This window comes from Canis lupus, chromosome 38, assembly GCF_048164855.1.
Source record: "Canis lupus baileyi chromosome 38, mCanLup2.hap1, whole genome shotgun sequence".
NCBI classification, from domain to species: Eukaryota; Metazoa; Chordata; class Mammalia; order Carnivora; family Canidae; genus Canis; species Canis lupus.
This window is the reverse complement of record NC_132875.1, coordinates 2,707,523-2,730,397: the sequence shown is the minus strand read 5'-3', so window position 1 is coordinate 2,730,397 and position 22,875 is coordinate 2,707,523. Positions and strand designations below refer to the sequence as shown.

Here is a 22,875-nt window from a genome sequence, read left to right as displayed (position 1 = left end):
GGGTGGGGGAGCGGGAGAAGCAGGCTCCCCACCCAGCAGGGACCCCGATGCGGGATATCCCAGGACCCTGAGATCATGGCCTGAGCCAAAGGCAGGCGCCCAACCAAGCCCCCCAGGTGCCCCTGCTCTTTCTCTTAAAAGATGTATGAAGGCAAGTGTAACACTTCTAGAACAAGAAATGGGGAAGGAGGAAAACGTTTCAGCATCGTGCTCCAGATCAGTGTGGGGAAAATCCAGTGGGTAGATATCCTCCAAGCAGCGGAGCCAATAGGAGGGTGGTGATGACGAACCCTGCTGTTGCCTCAGCACCCCAGCTCTCAGAGGCCCAGATCACTGGGATCTCACGTCAGCATCCACAGGAGCAGACCAACGTGAGGCGTGGCCCACCCCCAAGTCATGTCCATGGAGTATTCTGTAGCCACAGGCTTGCATGGCGTGGATCAACTTTGGGATATAGGGTGCCTTCCAGGGATATTGTCCCTGGCTTCCTACTTCTAGCTGCTATGTAGTTTCAGCTTCTGTATTTTTTTTAAGATTTTATTTATTTATTTATTTATTTATTTGTTTATTTATTTATTTATCTGAGAGACAATGCAAGCAAGGGGAGGGGCAGAAGAAGAGGAAGAGAATCTCAAGCAGACTCCCCACTGAACACGGAACGCAACATGGGGCTCGATCTCATGAACCCCGAGATCGTGACCTGAGCTGAAGCCAAGAGTCAGTGGTTCAACCGACTGCACCACCCCCCAGGTGCCCCTTGGCTTCTGTATTCTTGAATCAGGAAAGGAGGGCTGCATACTAAGAAGTGAGCGAGTGTGAGAGAATGAGCTTTTTTTCCTTGATCTCCAAGTCTTCAACCTCTGGTTACCCTGTAGAGACCACTTCTTCTCAGCACTGCAAGCTCCCGTGAATGCCGTCGTTTTATTTGATTCACTGTTTAGAATCTTCAGTACGACCCGTGGTTTCTCTCTACTGACCCAGAGTCCTCTTCTCCTTCCCCTAAGTTAGAGAAGCAGTGGGAAGGAGAGGGAATGTGGGAGGAAGACAGAGCAGGAGGGACAGGTCACCTGGGGGGAGGGAGCAGGGAAGCCTGGGTCTGTTTCCCAAGGGATGTATCCCAAATGTGCTTTCAGCGAGCATCATGAGCATCATCATCGAGCATCATCGCATCCCTGCAGGTGTACCGGGGGCGGTGACAGCAGCAGAGGCCTGTGGGCGGCAGATCAAGGTGAGGGCAAGGTCGGCGGGAGGGAGGCAGGGCGGCTGCAGCCTAGAAGTTGTTCAGGCAGCGTGGTCCATGCAGTCAGTCTCCCACCCTCCCTGAGGCCAGCTCAGGCTTACTTGCGCATTCCTCCCAAGAAAAAACAGAAGTAGAGGTTAAACAGCCCCACTGGAGGGTTTTGTTTTGTTTTTAATCGGTATTAAACATGCTAAAATCACACAGAGTGGCTAGTCCACTTCTGCTCCGACTCCACGGTGAGGGGGAAACTACAGGGGTCACTCAGTTGGCGTGGCCTCGAGGGATGGCTAGATCTGGGTGGTTAGAGGTAGGCAGGTTAGCAGAAATCCGTTGTCTAGTCCCTTCCACCGGCAGTAGCTGTGTCTCCGGAAAGCTCCCCTCCGTCACCTTTCCTCCCTCCCCACATCCCCTTGAGTCCCATCTCCCTGCCTGCGGCCCTCTGAGCCTCTTCTGCTTCTGCCCCTTATGGTCCTGGTCCAGATGATGAAGGACGCTTTTTCTGGCCTCCACCGGGCCCAGGATCCCTGCCTTGGAGTTCGTCTACTCAGCATGCACTAACGTGGAAGGTGCTCGATCTGGGTCTGCCTAGAGGAGATGGAAGCTCCGGCCCCCACGGAGGAGGGAAGGCGGGTGTGGTGGTGCAAGAGGGTGTGAAGAGCAAACACATGTTACCTGAAGTGTGAATGTTGTAACGGGCAGGACAGGGCCGAGGCCCACCTCGGGCACCCTTCTCTGAAGGCTTCCCCCTCCCTCCCACACTGCCAGGGGTCCCTCCCTCTCTGGCCCCAGAGCCTCTTGCTCTTCAACTTCACAGGCCGGGCATAGGGACTGATCAAGGAGGCTTATCCCAAGGAGAAACTGGTCCTCCCTTAGGCAAGTGGCTGCCAACTGATTTCTTCATCTTTCCTTACATTCCTTGTGCCTCCACTGTTGCAATGGATTGAGGGGGGACCAGAGAAAATAATACATAAGGGTTGACTGTGCTTCAACGAGAGGCGAGAGGGACAAAGAGACAAGGTACATAGGAGTCAGAACTGCAGAGAAGGGGAGAGAAGGGAGAGGGTGAAGGGCAAGGCTGCTTGTTCAGGAGCTAGGATCCTTTTTTCTTTTCTGGAATCTTCGGAACTTGCCCTGAATAGCAAGGGCGGCCTTCTCAGTTTCCGGCGCCGTCAGATCAATGTCAATCTCTTCCTCCTCCTCAGCCTTCTTGGCACTGCCAGCTTTCCCTGCAGGTAGTTGAGAGATTCATTAACGAGTAAACCTGCTGCCCCCACCCCTTTCTCCAGGCCCCAAATACAGTGGTTAAGTTAGGCCTCCTGCTCAGCTCTGGGAGAGTCTCCAATTTTGCCGACTGAGAGCACCTGATTACCCTCCCTGGGAGCCTGACTCAGGGCACCCGAGCTGAGAATTAGCTCTAGTTACTTAGGAGCTTTGCTGCTCTTAGACCAAGACGACAAATGTCTTCTATCGCCACTTATTCCTCAGTCTTACAATTCAGAGTCCCAGAGCATATGCACTCACTTTCCCCAGCTTTCCCTCAATTTCTGATTCAGACAGTGGCTGGACTGTCTGATAGGCTTCTTCCTACCACACTGCCTGTTTCCAAGCACTCCAGAGCCAGTTTCCAAAAATCAGAGAGTATATATACTGGTAGATTTACCTCTTAGGAAAAAGTGGAAGAAATCCTATGGATGTAGTAGTTCTCAGGCCTTGTTTCCCTAGCCCACATTCCTGTCCCAATTATACCTGACTCCAGGAGCTCCCGGACTTACAGCCCTACCTGCCTTCATGTCCCTGGCTTCACCAGCTCTATATACTGCCTGGCTGGACCCCACTCACCCTTTTCCTCTGGGCCAGGTGCCTGGTTGGTTGCTGGGGATGTTTTGGTGTTAAGCTAGGAGAGAAAAATCAGAGTATTAGATAGTCACAGAAATATTATGGCGCCATCCCCTTGGGCTCATCATCAACACTTTCAAGTCCTCCTACTACCAAGTACATTCCTTAGTCTTTTGAAGAAGCGGGTCTTAAGATCAGAGAGAGGGAGAAAAGTCATCAAAATTCATTCAACAAGCATGTAATGGTGCTGGGGACATTGTAGAGGACAAAACAGACAAAACCCCTGACCTCGCGGACTTTACACTCCAGTACACAGAGAGAGAAACAAAATACCAGGTTAGGTTGTGATGTGTTACAGAGAAAAGACAGGGAAGGGGGTAGTGAGTGCTGGGGTGGGAATGGAGAAACACAGTTTTACACAGAGTGGTCAGCAAAATCCTGTCTGAAAGTGGCATTTGAGCCAAAAGCTAAAAGAGATAAGGGAGGAAGGGTTGACTAAGTCCAGGCAGGAGCTTCCAACAGCCGTGGGCGGAAGTGAGCTGAGCCTGTTTGAGGAACAGCAAGAGACCAATGCAGCCCAGTGGAGAGAGGCAGGAAGGGGTGGGGGGGAGGATGGAGATCAGAGATAATTGGGGTGGGCAGATTATGTACGGCCTTGGAAGCCTACTTAAGGAGTTTGACTTTTACAAATGAGATGAGAAAGCACTGGAGACCTTCAATTTGCACAAAGGGGGCATGAGGGAGGAACCAAGAAAACTAGGAGGTTATTGCAGACAACTCGGCAGGAGATAATGGTTGCTTGGGTGGGCACGGAGGCACTGGAAGTGGTGAGAAGTGGTTCGATCCCAAGTATATTTTCAAGCCATGACCAAAGGGACTGGTTGATGGGATAAGTGCCATTTGGAGGAAGGGGTCAAGGATGACTCCAAAACGTTCGGCCTGAAGAACTGGAAAAATATAATAAATAAATAGAATTGTCATTTCCCCAAATAGAGAAGACAGCAGGATGAGCAGGTTTTTTTTTTTTTTAATATATAAAGCTTTTTTCTTTTAATTTTTTATGATAGTCACACAGAGAGAGAGAGAGGCAGAAGCAGGCTCCATGCACCAGGAGCCCGACATGGGATTCAATCCCGGGTCTCCAGGATCATGCCCTGGGCCAAAGACAGGCGCTAAACAGCTGCGCCACCCAGGGATCCTGGGAGCAGGTTTTAGGAAAAGGATCAGGAGCTTGTTTTTGCACAAGTGTGAGAGGCCTATTAATCACTCAAGAGGAAAAGCTGCTGGATATCCAGGAGGAGTTATGGAGCAAGATCTGGCTTAGAGATAGAAATTAGGCCGTTATTAACATATGGATGATATTTAAAGCCATCAGACTGTGAGATCGCCATCAGATAAAGAGAAAAGGGTCATATCCTGGGGCATTCCAGTGATTAGAGGCTGCAGAAATGAGGAAAAATCAGTAAGGAAAACAGAAGTCAGGTAGGAGAAAAGCCAAGAGATGACAGGAATTCAGAAGACATTTGAAGAAACTATTTCAAGCAGGAAAGAGTGATTAATTATGTTTAATTCTGCAGGTAGGCCAAGTCAGACGAAGACCGGGGATTGGGCAGCCCAGGTGGCTCAGCAGTTTAGCGCCGCCTTCGGCTCAGGGCCTGCCCCTGGAGTCCCTGGATCGAGTCCCACCTCGGGCTCCCTGCATGGGGCCTGCTTCTCCCTCTGTCTGTGTCTGCCTCTCTCTCTCTCTCTCTCTCTCTAATAAATAAACAAAACCTTAAAAAATAAATAAAAATAAACTTAAAAAAGACTGGGGATCCATGACTGGGTTTTGCTATGAAGAAATCATTGGTGGCCTTGACAAGAGAAGTCACAGTGGAGGAAGGAGGAAAAAGTCTGGTTAGAGTGGGTTCTTGAGGGAAATGGAGAGAGACTGAAGCGGCAAATGCAGAAGGAGTTCCAGGAAAAATGGGGATGGGGGTGTGTGGTTTGAGGGGGGATACGGGTCACGAGATCTGATTTAAGATGGCAGAGATTACAGAGTGTTTGTGTTTTTATGAAAATCATTCAGTAGAGGGGCACGTGAGTGGCTCAGTCGGGTAACCATCTGCTGTTGGCTCAGGTCATGATCTTGGGGTCCTGGGATTGAGCCCTGCATCGGGCTCCCTGCTCAGTGGGGAATCTGCTTCTCCCTCTGCCTCTGGCCCTCCCCCTACTAGTACTCCTGCTCTCTCTCTCTCCCTCTCGAACAAATAAATAAAATCTTAAAAAAGAAAGAAAGAAAAAAAATGATTCAGTAAAGACAAACTGTAGGATAGAAAGAGGATCATTGCTGGAGAAGGAGAAAGGGGATGAGATCTAGTGCCTAAGTAGAGGGGGGCCCTGATCAAGAGCTACGAACAGGTCACCCACTGTAACTGGAGGGAAGGCAGTGCTGATGGGTCCAGAGGCTGGCCCATGGGGACATTCACAAGGTCCCTTCTCATTGCTTCTGTCTTTGAAGTAAAATAGGTAACAAGGTCATCATCCAAGAGGAGGGGGGGAGAGGTATTGGAGGAAGGAAGGGGGAAAGAAGGTACAAAATACTCATCGAAGAAAAGTAGGAAAGCAAATGCACTAAGGAATGGTAATAGCATTGCTGGGAGGCCCTGGGGCCCTCATAAGGCCAACGCGGTGAATTTGAAATTAGATTAGTCAACTGATATGTGTGCTTTTTTTCTAGCCTCTCCGTCCAGATGGAAAGTTAAATTTAAAATAATAGTAATTTCCCTTCCTCAGAACGGTATCAATAGAGCTGCTTCACATCTGGACGTTCCCATCTCAAGATACAATTCATCTTGAGACAGAGTCCCACCCGTGGGCTCCTAGGTACCCTTGGAGTCTGTTTACTCATTTCACCATCTGACTCCTTACTCTTTGCCAAAACACAGGAATTGAGTGCTCTCATGAGGGTTTTATCATCTCATCCTTAGAATAGACCCGTGGAGTATACAGCATTATCCGTCCTTTTACTGATGCAAACCTTTGTTGAATGACTGCCAGATACAAGGGCCCTGCTTTAAGAAGCGGAAGGAATCCAGTTTATGTTACGTAGGTGGTGCCATTTATGCCGTATTTTGATAAACACTGATCAACCACTTACTTGGGTTTGGTTCTGTGCACTAATAGAGTATAGAGGAAACACAAGATTCATTTATTCAACCAATACATCCGTGCTTCACACATGTCAAGTGTTATTCTAGACACTGGGATACAGCAGTGAGCAAAATAAAGTTCCTGAACTCATTAAATAATTATGCCAGTTAGTGACATGTTCCAAGAAGGAAAATAAAACAGCGTAGTCTAGGAAGGCCTCTCTGATGAGTGACATTTGAGCAGAGGTTTGAGTGACATATAAAAGCAAGCCATGTGAGTGTGTGGGAGAGGAGCTTTCTAGGCAGATGAAACATGAGGTGGAAAGTTCCTGAGGCAGGTTTTGTGCCTGGTGATGTTCAAGGAAGGCTCAGACAACCAGCATGGCTGGAGCTGAGTGAGTCAGGGAGAGAGTAGGAGAAATGAAGCTGGCTGGGTGACCAGAATAGGAATATGTCTGGACCAGAGCAAAGGCTTTGGGCTTTCCTCTGAGTTGACATAAAGGCATTACAAAGTTTGGGGCAGAGGAAAACATGGTTTTTATCTTATTTTATTTCTTTAAATTTAAATTCAAGTAATTGACATATAGGGTATTACTAGTTTCAGAGGTAGAGGTCAGCGATTCATCATCAGTCTTGTATAACACTCAGTGCTCATCCCATCGCGTGCCCTCCTCCATGCCCATCACCCAGTGACCCCCTCCCCCTGCCACCTCCCCTCCAGCGACTCTCAGCTTGTTTCCTATGATTAAGAGTCTCTTATGGGGGCAACCCCGATGGCCCAGTGGTTTGGTGCCGTCTTCAGCCCGGGGTATGATCCTGGGGTCCTGGGATCGATCCCACATCAGGCTCCCTGCATGGAGCCTGCTTCTCCCTCTGCCTGTGTCTCTGCCTCTCTCAATCTCTCTCTCTCTAACGGTCATGAATAAATAAATAAAATCTTAAAAAAAAAAAGTCTCTTATGGTTTGTCTCCCTCTATCTCATTTCATCTTATTTTATTTCTCCTCCCTTCCCCTATGATCCTCTGTTTTGTTTCTTAAATTCCACGAGTGAGATCATATGACAATTGTTTTTCTCTGACTTATTTTGCTCAGCATAATACCCTCTAGTTTCATCCATGTGGTTGCAAACAGTAAGATTTTTTTTTTTGATGGCTGAGTAGTAGTCTATTGTATATATACACCACATCTTTTTTATCCATTCATCTGTCAATGGAGATCTGGACTCTTTCCATAGCTTAGCTACTGTGGACATTGTTGCTATGAGCACTGGGGTACGTGCAGGTGCCCCTTCGGGTCACTACATTTGTACCTTTGGGGTAAATCCCTAGTAGTGCAATTGCTGGGTCGTAGGGCAGCTCTATTTTCAACTTTTTGAGGAACCTCCACATTGGTTTCCAGAGCGGCTGCACCAGCTTGCATCCCCACCAGCAGCGTGAGAGGGTTCCCCTTTCTCTGCATCCTCACCAACATCACCATTTCCTGACTTGTTAATTTTAGCCATTCTGACCAGGGTGAGGCGGTACCTTAATGTGGTTTTGATTTGTACTTCCCTGATGCTGAGTAATGTGGAGCATTTTTTCATGTGTCTGTTGGCCATCTGGATGTTTGACATCTTTTTAAAGAATCACTGTGCTGGGGCGTCTGGGTGGTTCATTCAGTTAAGTGTTTGCCTTTGGCTCAGGGCATGATCCTGGGGTCCTGGGATCGAGTCCTGCATCGGGTTCCCCACAGGAAGCCTGCTTCTCCCTCTGCCTGTGTCTCTGCCTCTCTCTCTCTGTGTGTTTCTCATGAATAAATAAATCAATATTTTTTAAGTTAGGGGCAAGAAAGAAAATAATAATTTAAAGTAAAACAAAAATTATTAACAAGTATTTTTAAAGCAGGTTGCAAATTGAGAGGGTCCAATTTTGTAAAAGATATACACTGCTTACCTATCTATCTAAATGTTTATTTAAAAATCTGGAAGAACATTTACAAAAATGTTCCTGAAACTCTTCAGAATTCCTGCGAGTCTCCATTTGACCAAAAGAAAGGGTCCATGACAAGAAAGGTTGTTCCTGCAATTCCCGGGAGCCGGCCAGTCATTGCTTTCTTCCCCTGTGATCTTGCTGTGGTCAGAGTCATTATTTATTTATCTTGCACACGATCAATACCACAGCCCAGCAGTCACCTGCATGACACGTCCCGCTCTGGTACACTGTCATCGCAAGAGGTTTGTCCACACAGCAAAAGCAGGGCATGGATGGGTAATGGGCTAACCACGGCCAGACAAGAGGGTCATGGGTCAAGAGGCAAATTCTATAGTCCCATGATCTCTGACTTCAGATCCTATTTCCTCTATTGCTGGCAAATCCCTGACTCTGATCCTTGCTTTAACTGTTATCCCTCTGTCTGAGGCTAAGCCTGTTCCCTTAATCCACCGATTCTTTTCTCTCACCCCAGGCCCTCCCCTTTGCCGGAAAATTTGGACCCAAGTCTAAATATCTCCCCTCTGATGGCGGTCTCTTCCTCTACTTTGCTTCTTGGACCAGCTCATCTCGAGCACCTTCCAAGCTGGAATATGTGTCAGGACAGAACCACTCAGGCCACTGCTTTCCCTCCGCCCTGCCAGCTGTCCCCCTTCCTGGGTCTCTCCTGAGATGACTGACCCTGGAATGGGGCCATGGCTCAGATGCTGTCAGGTCCTCCAGGGGCTCCCAGCTCCATTTGGCTTCAATTTATGAGAGGGTGTCGGGGAGACCAGAAAAGGGTGCTATAGGGCGGAGGAAACCCCTATTGCTCACGATGCCCCTTGAGATCTCCCTGGTACCTTCCACTGAAAAGGAGTATGCTGAGTCTCTACCCTCAGCCCCTCCTCCCTCCGCCCTCCGCAGCCAGGTCTCAAAATAGCCACTTGGAACACGGGATGGCTAGGTTTCATTTTTGGTGGTTTGCTGAGGTGGGGGAGGCAGCTAGGCCACAGGTTGTTGGCTCGCACACTCTTGGTAGTGCTCAGCCCTCTGCTGGCGCCTGGTCTCTGCCCCAACCCTGTTTTCCAGAAACCCAGCAGTTTTAGGTGACTCGGAGTCCTCTGGGTACATCACCCGAGAGCAGTCAGACTGACTGCACTGTGGGTAAACCGAGGCACGAGGGCTGCCCCGGGAGAGCGCCTCCCCGGAACGGTGCTAACCCACAGGAACAGGGACTAGGGAGCACTTCTCTGCCTCTCTGCCTCGTACCTGGCCAGGTATGGGTCACTAACTCTCGGGTGCTCTTCTACATCTTTCACCACTGAGCTCTTCTGACCTGTAGTAACAACCGTGAAATGGACCAGCAGGCCTGTCCTCTTCCTCATAGGACCTGGCAGGAGAGCCAGCAGAAATCCCGGACTGCAGCACGCCACCTCACCTGGCCTTATTAATAATCGCACGTGCAATCCCTGCTATGTGCCAGTCACCTTTCTACACTCTACAAACACCGGCAGGCTGCGTCATTATAACAGGCCTACGAGACGGCCGTTGATAGTGTTTTCATTTCACGGGTAAGGACGCTGAGCTAAGAGAGGTTCATGAACTTGCCTGCGGTCATACAGCTAAGAAGTAGCAAAGCCAGAGTTTGAGTCAAGACAGTCTGACTCCGGGGCACCTGGTGGCTCAGTGGTTGAGTGTCTGTCTTGGGCTCAAATCCTGGGATCGAGTCCCACATCGGGCTCCCCGCAGGGAGCCTGCTTCTCCTCTGCCTGTGTCTCTGCCTCTGGGTCTCTCATGAATAAATTTTTAAAAAAATTAAAATAAAATAAAATAATAAAATAAAATAAAATAAAATAAATAAAATAAAATAAAGAATCTGACCCCAGGCCATGCCTACTGACTCAATCCTACTCTTCCAGTTGAGCTGACCACCCTGATTTTGGCTTTCATCTTCAGTGGGCCTCCTGACCCCTGGGGCACAGATATAACCCGAGGCTACGTTCTTCACTCCCAGGGCCAGATGCTAGCTAGACCTTCAGATTCCTCTAGGACCATGCCTTGAGGAACCCCAATATCTAAAAGTTAGGGGGATCTTTTTAGGGCCATCCCATTGGTTTCCATTTCAAATAACTTCCTCACTTAAGTTCAAGTCTGTTAATTCACATTTCTAGTGAGCTGGGGAGCTTGGTTCACTGCAGCCTCACCCCGCACACAGTACTCAATGACTCAATCACTTCTCTCTCTTATTTTTTTTTTAAGGTTTTATTCATTTATTCCTGAGAGACAGAGACAGAGAGGCAGAGACAAGCAAGCTCCATGCGGAGAGCCCAATGCGGGACTCTATCTTGGGACCGGGGAATCAAGACCCAAGCCAAAGGCAGCCGCTGCTCAACCGCTGAGCCCCCCAGGCGCCCCACACCAAACACTAATTAGCAACTGTGAGGCCCATCAACTCTCGCCTTCCCCCAGAGGGCCCCACTTTGTTGCCTTGCCTACCTTCCTGTATTCCTTTTCTCCCCACCTTGGGGCCTGACGTTCTCCAAAGTTCCATTCCCATCATCTCACCGGGAGCTGTTGGTTCCCCGTGAGGATCCTCATTTCCTCTGCAGCTCAAAGTTGTGGACTTTGCCTTCCCACGGGGAAGGCAGAAAAGGAAAGGCCAGGCCTGGTACCTTAAGGCTCTCCTGTCTTCAGGCTTTGAGGCTGCAGAGAGGGATCTGATCTGGCAACTGCCTCCTTTCCCTGTAGGGTACCTCCTCCCAGGGCATTCATCAGCATTCCGGTGAATTCTCATCCCCCCAGGCTTTATTTATTTTATTTTTATTTTTATTTTTTTCCCCCAGAGCTTTAGATCCCATTCCCCTCTCGCCTTCTCCGGAGTCCTTATAACTGTTCTCACTCTCTTATATAGAGAACTTCTCCCTCTCTTTAAAGAAGCGGGGGTAGGGGGTGGCTTCTTTAATCTGAATTCCTTCTTTAATTAGAAGGAAAAGAGGGAAAAGAAGCAAGTCTAGGACCATGCCTTGAGGAACCCCAATATCTAAAGGTTAGGGGGATCTTTTTTTAGGGGGATCTTTTTAACAAATATGAATAGCCATATGCAAAAATACTGCTCAAAAAAACAAAACAAAAACCGCCAAAAAAACCTCGATCTAAAAAAAATAAAAATAAAAATAAAAAATAAAATAAAAAAAATAAAACCTTGTACTTCATACAAAAATTAACTCCAAATGCACACAAAACTTAAAACTATAACACTTCTAGAAGAAAACATAGAAAAATAAAAATCTTTGCAACCCTGGGGTAGGCAAAGATTTCTTAGATATACCAAAGGTAGAATCCGTAAAAGAAAAAATATATATAAATTAGACTTTCTCAAAATTAAGAACTCTTTGTTTTTTTGTTTTGTTTTTCAAATTTGTATTTAAATTCTAGTTAGTTAGCATATAGTGTAATATTGGTTTCAGGAGTAGAATTAGCAATTCATCACTTACATACAACACCCAGTGCTCCTCACAAGTGCCCTCCTTAATATCCATCACCCATCTAGCCCATCACCCACCCACCTTCCCCCATCAACTCTGTTTTTTATCATTAAGAGTCTCTTAGGTTTGCTTCCTTTTTTCCTCCTTCCCACATATTCATCTGTTTTGTTTCTTATATTCCACATAGGAATGAAATCAATAGTATTTGTCTTTCTCAGAATGACTTATTTCACTCAGCATGACACACTCTAGTGCTATCCATGTCGTTGCAAATTTTCAAGATTTCACTCTTTCTGTTGGCTGAGTAATATTGAAAATTTTCAAGATTTCATTATTTCTGATGGCTGAGTAATATTCCATCATAATATATATCTTGGGACGCCTCGGTGGGTCAGTTTTTTGGTGCATGCCTTCGGCTCAGGGCGTGATCCTGGGGTCCTGGGATCAAGTCCCGCATGAGGTTCCCTGAATGGAGCCTGCTTCTACCTCTGCCTATGTCTCTGCCTCTCTCTCTCTCTGTGTCTCTCATGAATAAATAAAATCTTAAATAAATAAATAAATCTCACACCTTCTTTATTTATCGGTTGATGGACTTTTGGACTCTTTCCATAGTTCGGCTATTGTAGGTGATGCTGCTATAGACATCAGTGTGCCTGTACCCCTTTGAATCTGTAATTTTGTATCCTCTGGGGGGAGGTAAATACCTCATAGTACAATTGCTGGATCACAGGGTAGCTCTACTTTTAACAAGAACTGCTTTTTTTTTTTTTTTTTTTTTAAGAACTGCTCTTTGTTTTTGTTTTTAAGATTTTATTTATTTATTCATGAGAGACACAGAGAGAGAGGCAAAGACACAGGCAGAGGGAGAAGCAGGCTCCATGCAGGGAACCCGACATGGGACTCGATCCCAGGTCTCCAGGATCACGCCCTGGGCCGAAGGCAGGTGCTAAACCACTGAGCCACCCAGGGATCCCCTCAAATACTTTTTAAAACACCTCTACTGCCTGTTTTACAGAAACCTTAAACTCTAGGGGCACCTGAGTGGCTCAGTTGGTTAAGCGACTGGCTTTTGATTTCGGCTCTGGTCATGATCTCAGGGTTGTGGGATGAAGCCCCAGGTTGAGTCTCCTTGTCCCTTTCCCATGCACCCCCCACCCATTTGCATGCTCTTTCTTGCTCTCCAATCAATCAATAAATCAATCAATCAAATCCTTAAAAAAAAATAAATAAAAGGGCAGCCCGGGTGGCTCAGCGGTTTAGTGCCAACTTCAGCCCAGGGCGTGATCCTGGAGACCCAGGATTGAGTCCCACATCGGGCTCCCTGCGTGGAGTCTCCTTCTCCCTCTGCCTGTCTCTGCCTTCACCCCCACCCCTTGTGTCTCAAATTGGAATCATAATCTTACTTACCCAACCTTCTTCTTCTTCTGCAAATATTCTCTATCTCACCCACTTGTACAAGCCAGACACTTGGCAGTCAGTCTTGATATCGCCCTCCCTTCACATTGCATATCCAGTTCAGGATTAACTCCTGTTAACTTTGTCTCCCACATATCTCCGACTCCATTCACTTCTCCCCACTGCTAGGACCTAACACAGTTGTTTCCTATGTGGACCACTGCAACAGCCCGAGGGGGTACCGATGCCCTTACGACAAATAAAACCCTTGAAGTGGTTGAAAGGGCTCTATGTTATGCAGCCTCTGGTTACTTCAGAAACCTCATGTCTGGAACATACCTGGTCCCTTCCCACCTCAGGACCTTGGCAGCTGCTTCTCTTATCCCTGTTTCCCTTTTATTTAGTTAATTCCTGCTTATTTTCAGAGCTCCCCTCAAGGGCTCCTTCTCCCAGGAAGCTCTTCTCAGCTCCCCAGACTCGGCTAGGGCCTTCATTATGTTTTAATAGCACTGAGATTTCTCATTCAGGTGCCCCCCGAATGTATTCTCTTCCATTTCTGTGCAAGTTTGTATGTGGGGAGGGGCTGTATCTATCTTATTCGCTACTGTACCCCGGGGTCTAACACAAGGCTTTCCCACATGATACACACTCAATACTTGTGGAACGAATGAAAGGAGTTCCCAGTCTGTTCTACTTGCCACCTCATCTAGGTTTCTGAAATCAAAGTTGTATTCAGATTGCTGAGGGCCTCGACGTAACTGGTTCAGAGATTGTGAAAAATATTAGAAGCCAGGTCACTGCTTTTCCTCAAGTTCCATATGTGCCTAAAAAGGAGCTGAGGATGAAGGAGAAATTCTCTAGAAGTGTATTTCCTATTATCTGTATAAGAGCTACTGTATAGGGGCACCGGGTGGCTCAGTTGGTGAAGCATCTGCCTCTGGCTCAGGTCATGATCCCAGGATCCCTGGGATCCCTGGGTTCGAGCCCTGCATCAGGCTCCCTGCTCAGCGGGGAGCCTGTTTCTCCCTCTCCCTCTAACCCTTCTCCGCACTTGTGCTCTCTCTTTCTCTGTCCCAAATAAAAAAGTAAAATCTTAAAAAAAAAAAAAAGCACTACTGTGTATTTGCCTTCTCTTCCCCGCCCTTCCCACTCACCAGATTGCCATTCCCTTGAAAGCAAAGTCCATAGTTAACCATTTATTTGTGTATCATGGTAATAGCAACCTATGTCTTGCGCAGAGTGGGTACTCAATATTCATGTGAATTCAAATTTTATTAAGCCTCAAATTCCTGGAAGGAGCATTATGGCATATTAGGTAGAGCTAGACAGATCTAGTTTCATATCCTGGATCTGCACTATCTTCAAATCCCGGCCCTGCCATTCCTAGCTGTGTGGCATTGGGTAAATCACAGCCTGGCTGTGCTCAGGTCTCTCATCTTCAGAAAAGATATAATACCTATTTTGGAGAGTGAAAAGAACTGGAGGAAATGTATGTAAAATGCCTAGCATGTATCAAATAGTTATTATTTTGAAGCAATATAACGCTGGGTTATATAGAAGAATAGGTCAAGGAGCACCCAGGTGGTGGTACAGTCAGTTTAGTGTCCAATTCTTGGTTTCAGCTCAGGTCATGATCTCAGCGTCATAAGATTGGCCCTACGTTGGGCTCCATGCTCAGCACCGGGTCAGCCTGAGACTCTTTTTCCTTCTCCTTCTTCAACTCTTATCTAAAATCAATAAAAAGGGCAGCCCTGGTGGCGTAGTGGTTTGGGGCCGTCTGTAGCCCAGAGAGTGATCCTGGAGACCAGGGATCGAGTCCCACATTGGGCTCCTTGCAGGGAGCCTGCTTCTCCCTCTGCTTGTGTCTCTGCCTCTCTCTCTGTGTGTGTGTGTCTCTCATGAATAAATAAATAAAATCTTTAAAAAAAAAATAAATCAAAAAAAAAAAAAAAAAAAAAGACTAGGTCCAGTCACTGGAGATTCGTATGGTTAAAGTCCTGGAATCAAAGTAGTCACCGAGTTCATCTTCATTAAGGAGAACTGAAGGAGGAAGATGATGCGGGGATTGCTCTAAGGACCCTTGTAGACCGTAGGCGCTTCATAACTGATCTCTTTTTACTGTAAACCAAAGCTAGAAATCAAAGTCTCCATCATCCTTATGTTTGTTCCCAGAAATGCTGACAATGGCTCTGGTAAAGGGCCCAACAACAGTCTGTTGGATGGAAACCACATTTTGTCCAGCAGCTGCCTGGGTCTGGAGCCCTGAAGCCTCCCGGAGCCACTCCCAGGTGTGCAGGAGGGGTGTCCTGAACAGCACCTCCATAAAGGTTCACACTTCATTTCAAAGAACCCAAGACATGACACACTTTTTTTTTTTTTTTTAAGCATAAAGATGGTTGTGCAGGGGGCACCTGGGTCGCTCTATCAGTTGGGCATCCACCTTTGGCTCAGGTCATGATCCCGGGGTCCTGGGATTGAGCCCCGAGTGGGGTTCCCTGCTCAGCTTCTCCCTCTCCCTCTGCTGCTCCCCCTGCTTGTGTGTTCTTTCTCTCAAATAAAGAAATAAATAAAATCTTAAAAAAAATAGATGTTTGTACAAATCCATCCATTGCCTCAGGAGGAGGGTTTGTAGGTATTGTCTTGGCAAAGCACCTGAGAACAGTCAAGCCAGGGTAACTTAAGTGCTGTTTCCCTGCCACCACCACGGGGGAATAGGTACCTTCTCACGTTAGGCCTGACTCCCCCTGCCTCCTTCTTGGGCTGTGTTTCTCCTTTCTTTGTCTTTTTCATCTTTAATGGTGTTGCCACAGCAACCAGTGTCACCAGAATAGGCAAGAGAGTGTCACCGGCTCTGCTCCCAGCAGCAACTTAGAACTAACCTTGGGGAAGGTAAACTACCCAGATTTCTCTAAACTCCTCTTCTCCTCTTCCCACCGGGCTCTTAAAAGAGGTATCACAGATTGTTAATAGCAGCAACGGAAGGAACAAAGGAGCACCTCATCATACCTCGATTTGCATGATCCAGCTTGGATGCTTTGCAAATGAAAACACATCACATACACATTCTAGTACTGCTGGACTCACTTGGTTCCCGTGAATATGCACAGGTCCTCAGAATCCCGCCCTGCAGTCCAGACCAGGAAACCTAGAAAGGGCCTGAATCCTCAAAGTCCTAAATAGGACCCCCCCAAAACCCCTTCCTTGCTTGTATAAGCTCCCCGCTCACTTAAGAGGCGCAGAAAGTGAGGGGGACAGGTGTGAGTGCATCGCTTCCAAGTGGTGACAAGGAGGGTCCCCGGGGACCCTTCTTCCCCGATGCTAAATGAAGGTGGCTGCTGAAGGGTTGGGAGGGGCCCCAGGGGCGCCCCGTTGCCCCAGAGGGACCCCAGCCGGCCGTTTGCAGCTCTGCTGGAGCCGGTTCAATTCCTCCAGCGCGGCAACCAGCTGCAGTCCTCGAACAGCCTCGGAAAGACTCGTTCAAGGTCACCCTCCAGATAATAACAGAAGGAGAACTAGGAATTCTTCCTTCGGCTCTATATACACACATTCTTCTCCTAAAATAAGGACTAGAACCCAAATACCTTATAACTCAGATGCCTCCCAAGACAGGAATAGAACCTAAAGCAGTCCGAGCCCCCGAGCCCCCGTCTCCCCAGCCACCCCAGCCCAGTTGCCTGGAATAGCAGTAACCCCCCACCGGCGTCCGACTCGGCCATGCCAGCCCATGGTATGTGGTGAGTCAACAGCCCGGGCGTCCCCCCAGCCCCCCCAGCATGGGCCGCCACAGTTTAATGAGTGGTTATTTGTGGTGCTCTGCACACAGCTTGGAGCTGCGCCTTCTACCCCATACTGAGGGCAGGGGGTGGGGGAGAGCGAGTAGTGCCAAAGCATCATTTATTACTATAATCTTCAATGTGCATCCCACCCATGGCGTTAATGTCCCAAAATAAACGTATTAATCCCCCCACAGCCTACAAAGCAAACACTCAGCTGGAGGACTTTGTGTGGGAGGAAGGCAGCACCAAGGACGATGGAGGGGTAAATGGCACCTCTTTTTCCTGGGGGGGTGGGGGTGGAGGGGGAGCTGGGACTCCTAGGTGGGCATGCCTTCAGGAGTCAGCCTGGAATGAAGCAATCATCAGACCTCCGGGAGGAGAGCGGGACAAGGTCCAGGTTTTGAGGCACTTGTTTACAGGCACCTGCAGGGATGCAGATCTCTTAGAAAAAGCGGTTTGGGATCTGCTTCTCACTTGGCTTACTCTTGCAGGTAAAATCATTCTGGGCCAAGTCAAGGCATTTTGAGCAGCCGGTCTGGAGTACGGATTTAGAAAACCGTGCACATAGGATCCTGGGGTCCCAGTAGGCTCCCATCACTTACTGGGCAGGTCTAATACATCCTCATGTCTCCCCCTTCTTAGAGTTTTCCTCCCAAAGCCCTTGTGGACTCTTGGAAGCCAAGTGGCCAAATGAAGGGCTAAATGTTCGGCGCTTGTTTGGTTAGCAGGGACACCGATTTCACTTTTCCTGCCCTGGGTCCTCCCAGTCAAATACTTTAGAGTTAAGAGAATTGCTCTCATTTCTTTCTTTTCAGAAAGGAAACCACTCCTTCCAATCCCTGATGCTCTGCAGTTAATAGGATCGATGATGGACATCAGAAACGAAGGACTTGGGCAGCCCCGGTGGTGCAGCAGTTTAGCGCTGCCTGCAGCCCAGGGCGTAATCCTGGAGACCCAGGATCGAGTACCACCTCAGGCTCCCAGCATGGAGCCTGCTTCTCCCTCTGCCTGTGTCTCTGCCTCTCTCTGCCTCTCTCTCTCTCTCTCTCTCTCTGTCTCTCATGAATAAATAAATAAAAATCTTTAAAAAAAAAAAACAACTAAGGACCAAAAAAGGGGCCTCCAGGCTTCCCATACACCGCCCCCCCAGCACATTCACTGCATCCACTTTCAAGGTCAGTAGGCATCTTGCGTCAGGAAGGGGAATACTGGCCCTGCTTAATATTGTACCAAAATGTCTGCTGTTGTTAAAAATTCTCTCATGTTGATCTCTCCTTTTTTTTTTTTAAGATTTTATTTATTTATTCAAGAGAGACACAGAGAGAGAGGCAGAGGGAGAAGCAGGCTCCCTGTGGGGAGCCCAATGTGGGACTCGATCCCAGGACCCCAGGATCACGACCTGGGCCAAAGCCAGATGCTCAACCACTGAGCCACCCAGGCACCCGTCATGTTGATCTCTTCTCTCTCTCCACGTTCCCCCCTTCAGCATTTACTAAATGACACTGCTTCCATTTCCTGTAGAAAGTATCTGTGATCTGTCCCTTAACAGTTGCCTGTGAATTAAAGCATTCTACACTCCCATTAAAGGACTCTGCGGAATCCTTTCGCTATGTGAAGTCTGTGCCCCTAGTCTTGGTTCTAGCATTGTGTGAACTTTCATAAGGTTTGGGCCTTAGTTTCCTTATCTGTAAGACGAGGAGATGGGATCACACGAGCTTTAGGGTTTCTTACCAAATCTAAAATCATATCACTAAAACGTTTGGATGTATTATTTGAGATTCTCTTGGTGAAAGACATACCTGTATTTCTATCTTGAAGGATTTTTGCAAACTGAGTTCATTTTTTTTCCATGATAAAATAGCCTCATGAAAGAAAAAAAAAAAAGACTCATGAAAGACAATTTGGAACTACAGAAGAACAGAACACAGAGAAAGGCATTCATAGAACTAGTACCTTGAGAAGACAATTACTGACCGGCTCTTTCAACCCTGTCTCTATCACGCTCATCAGTCAAGATCCTCCACAGACAGATGTGAAAAATGCATCATGTTTGCATATTTGGACTCCAGCCACATTACTGGAGCCTGCCCCTATAGAGACTTGACATTCTAAGAGGTAAGAGATCACAGCTGCAGCTTAGGAAAAAGAGTCGTCCATATTCCCAGTTAGGAGACAAGTCATCCACGTTTACCAGTGAGAGGCTCCTGCTCGAGCAGCTGGAGGCAACAACCTGGATGGGTGACTAAGAAAGGGACAAGCAAGTTCTAGAACCAGGTTCTGGTTCCCTTACTTTGGAAGACAGACTATTTCCAGAGGTGGAAGGCATCCTATTTTATGTGTCCAGGAGAACCATAATAATAATAATATATCAAAGAGAGAGAGAAACTTGGATTTCCTCCAAGTCGCTACCAGGTTTCCTAAAAACTGGCTCACAGAAGACCACGGGATGATATCACCTTGACCAAGCTTCCATTGTGGGGAAGGTCACAGATTCTGACAGATACGCCCGGGAAAGAGAATGTGATCCACCAAATGTGATATCCCATTCCTATTACCTAAGAGGACAGCAAGCAGAATGACGAAGGAGGGGGTATCAGTTCTAAGCTCTCTCCTGGTGACATTTCTCACTGATCTGTTCCTTGCTCCAGCCTCTGCCAGCCAAAACACAAGACGGACACCACGAGGACAACCCCCAGTCATTCATGACCCCCATTTCTTTTTTCTTTTTTTTTTTTTTTGATTTTATTTATTTATTCATGAGAGACAGAGAGAAGGCAGGGACAGAGGGAGAAGCAGGCTCCCTGCAGGGAGCCCGATGTGGGACTCGATCCCAGGACCCCAGGATCATGGTCTGAGCCAAAGGAAGACATTCACCCACTGAGGCACCCAGGTGCCTCCATGACCTCCATTTCAACAGAACGACTGCCAGACCCAGGGGTCTGCTGGGGCTGCTCAAAGTGGGGAAATGCAACAAGATCACAGGAGAACTTGCAAGTGTGCTGTTAAGTAGCCAGCTACACCGTGTGACAAGGGATTACAGACAGGAGCCCTCTGGGAGTGAATGCATCTCCCATTCCCATCCTTCACTGAAACTAGCGAAAAGTTAACAAAACTCTAAGAGACAAGCTGTGATTCACAGCAATCAAGTCCTGCCTGCAGCTGTGAATACGACAAGCTGGGGATGATGAGTCCCTGCAGCTCCTCTGCGCATGAATCCACATGCACATCTTCAGGGGCACGAACGCTCTGCTGCAGTACTGAGTGACAGCAAATAGCCACGAAGGCAAAGTGGAGCTGGAGATCCCCCCAGCAGCCTCACCAGAACCCCTACTCTTCGGTTGCCCTAGGTCTGAAGACCGCTCTCCAGCTTTTGTTCTTTGGTTGATTGGGGAATCTCTTACCGAGATCCCCAAACCTCTCATTTCATGCAGTTCCTCTGAAACCAGAAAATAAGCAGGTGGGGGAGGTGAAACTTATGTAAGATTCAGGGTGCACAGGGCTTTCCTGGGCTAGGCACTTCCGCCTGAGCAAGGAGACCCTTGGGGATGCACCGAGAGGAATGAGGCAGTTTGAAGTCTCCCCAGAGCTCCAGAGCCCCGGACAATATTTCCGTTTTTTATCGCAGCTCTTTCAAGAGGAAGAAAACAGGCTAGGTCTTGGCCTCCAGGGAAGCAGAAACCCTCTGGGGATCTGCTTCAGAAAGAGCTAGTCTCTGTGTACACCCAGGTGGCTGCTTCTGGATTTTATAAATACTCCTCCCTGAAGCCAGGCTCGGCTCCATATTAGAGGGCAGCTTTGACTGCTAAATTGCCAGTTAGAACCAGTTGACTCTGACAGCCTGGGAGGCTGGGCAGCCCTCACACACTGACAACTAGTCCCCATCCGAAGAGCCTATTGTCACCATTCTACCGAGCTCCTGAGTGAGGCTAGCCAAGCTCAGCAATGAAGTCAAGACTTGATTTTCCCCTCAAACATCAAACTGTTTTCCTTATCACAGAAACCGCTTTGTCACTCCACCAAAGACCACCGTAAATGCCAGCCCCTGGAGCGTGTCTGTGCACTTCCCCCGGAAAGCACTGGCCAACCACCCATCTTCATGATGGCACAGCCTTCAGCTCACATGAACTCCCAGGGGATGGCTTGAATTGCAACTTTCAGATTTAGAAACACGAGACCGGGCCTTGAACTTCAGCCCTCAGTGAAAGCCTCTCTTCTCCTATTAGGGCTGCTCACGTTAGAAGCAAGACGAAAGAATATTGACCAAAAAACAATTTTTACCCTTTTCTTTCTGAAACGTTGCCATGGTCAGAGCCACAACTAGCTGAGGGACTAGAAACCACTTTAGTTCATCTGCACCCCCCAGACTAGCTGGATTTTCCAGGATAAACTCAGTGGACATGGCAACCAAGACAACATAGCAGTCGGCGCTAATTGGCTCCCTGGACGACAAGTTTTGGTTTGAGCCAGTAGAGCTCCTACTAAAGATAAAGATCTAAACTGAGACCTGGGTTCCAGGGTCCTGTCCCCCCACTAGCCTGGTATTCTTCAGAATTCATGTGCTCGTTTTCTGTAATATTCCAAAACAGAAAAGAAGAAACTGGGACATAATAACAATAGCTAATGCAAATTGAGTACCTCCTCTGCACCACTGTCCTAAGTACTTTGCATATATTATCTCATTTAATTGGAACAATTCGTATTACCCCAATTTTATAGATTAAACACTGAAGCAGAGAAAGGTCTAGTAATCTGCCTAAGGCCACGCCGCTAGTAAGTAGTAGGGCTGGGACCTGGCATAGCTGGGAAGTTGGATTTATCACAAGATCCTGCGCACCAGGAAAGGAATTGCATGGAGCAAGCCTGTGATGCCACCGTCCATACTGGCTTCACCTGGGAAGGAAGGTCCCGGTTTCTGGATCCCACGAACCCATGCAAACAATGGAAGCGGTCTTTCCCAGTCTCTGCTTTGACCCCTACCTCTTTGGATGGTGTTCTGGGAAAAGAGCACATCCCACTTAATGGACTGGCTCTGGCTCAGAGCGACACCGGGAAGCCTGACAGAAAGACCTGGGATGTGACGAGCACTGCAGAGAGAGGCAGGAGAGAAGGGGACCTCTCTCCGGGAGTGGAAGTGCCCCCACGACACGGGCTTCTGAAAATCAGACACGGTCCCCCGCATGGTGGAGGGTGGGATGCACCCTCCCTAAAAGGGGAAGAGTGGGGGGGGTAGGGCTGGATGCCACCTAAGGAGGGCGGGTGCAACACAGCCCTCGGAGAGGGAGCACACGGGCGGCGGGCAGGAGCTAGCTCCCCCTGAAGTTCGGGGAGTGAAGGGGAGCCCGAGCGACCTCGGCCGCTAGGACAGACGCAGGGGGCATCCCGGGGAGGCGCCCCTCACTGACACCGCAGCGCCCCCGCGCCCCGCAGCGCCCTGCACAGTGCGGGGCTCCCAGCCTCGGGGCTCCAGGGGCTTCCCAGCGCGCCCGGCGGGAGCTTCCAGCGAGGCACCGGGGCGCCCCCCGAGGTCCCCGCGCCCTCCCCGCTCCCCGGCCCCGGGCCGCGGGCTCGCCCGGAGCGGGGTGGGGGCCCCCCGGGCAGCGCGCCTCACCTCGCTCATCGCGGCGGCCGGACGGGGCGCGCTGGGCGCCGCACGTGCAGGGGAGGCGAGGGGCCCTCGGGGCTGCGCGGGCGACGGCCGCGGGGGCCGGGCTCCGAGGCGCGCGCCCCGGCCGACGAGCGCAGCCGAGCCTGGTGCGGGGAGCCGCCGCTCCCGCCCCGCAGCCCGCAGCCCGCAGCCCGCAGCCCGCAGCCGCGCTCCGGGCCAGCAGCTCCCGCCCCGCGCCCCCGCCCCCGCCCGACCCCGTCCTGGGGAGCCGCTCCGCGCGCCTCCGCCGGGCCCGCCTTTTATAGTGGGCGCCGCACCCGCCCCCGGGCCGACCAATGGGAGCGCCTCCTGCCGCGGAGTGACGGCCGCTCGCAGCCAATCGGGGCGGGCCCGGAGGGCTGCTGCATTTCCAAACTAGGGTAAGCCCGAGAGCGGGAAGAGGGGGAGGCCGTCGGGGG

The 22,875-nt window shown here is 49.1% G+C and overlaps 1 protein-coding gene across 1 annotated transcript; it reads right to left on the bottom strand.

The window, feature by feature from the left end:
* Positions 1–1,371: 1,371 nt before the first annotated feature.
* Positions 1,372–22,588, bottom strand: PCP4L1 (Purkinje cell protein 4 like 1). The gene is made up of 3 exons (XM_072814349.1): positions 22,421–22,588; positions 3,080–3,134; positions 1,372–2,466 (listed from the first exon to the last, which is right to left on the bottom strand). The coding sequence occupies exons 1-3, from the start codon at positions 22,427–22,429 to the stop codon at positions 2,324–2,326; spliced, it is 207 nt and encodes a 68-aa protein (XP_072670450.1). The 5' UTR covers positions 22,430–22,588; the 3' UTR covers positions 1,372–2,323.
* Between the last annotated feature and the right edge of the window lie 287 nt (positions 22,589–22,875).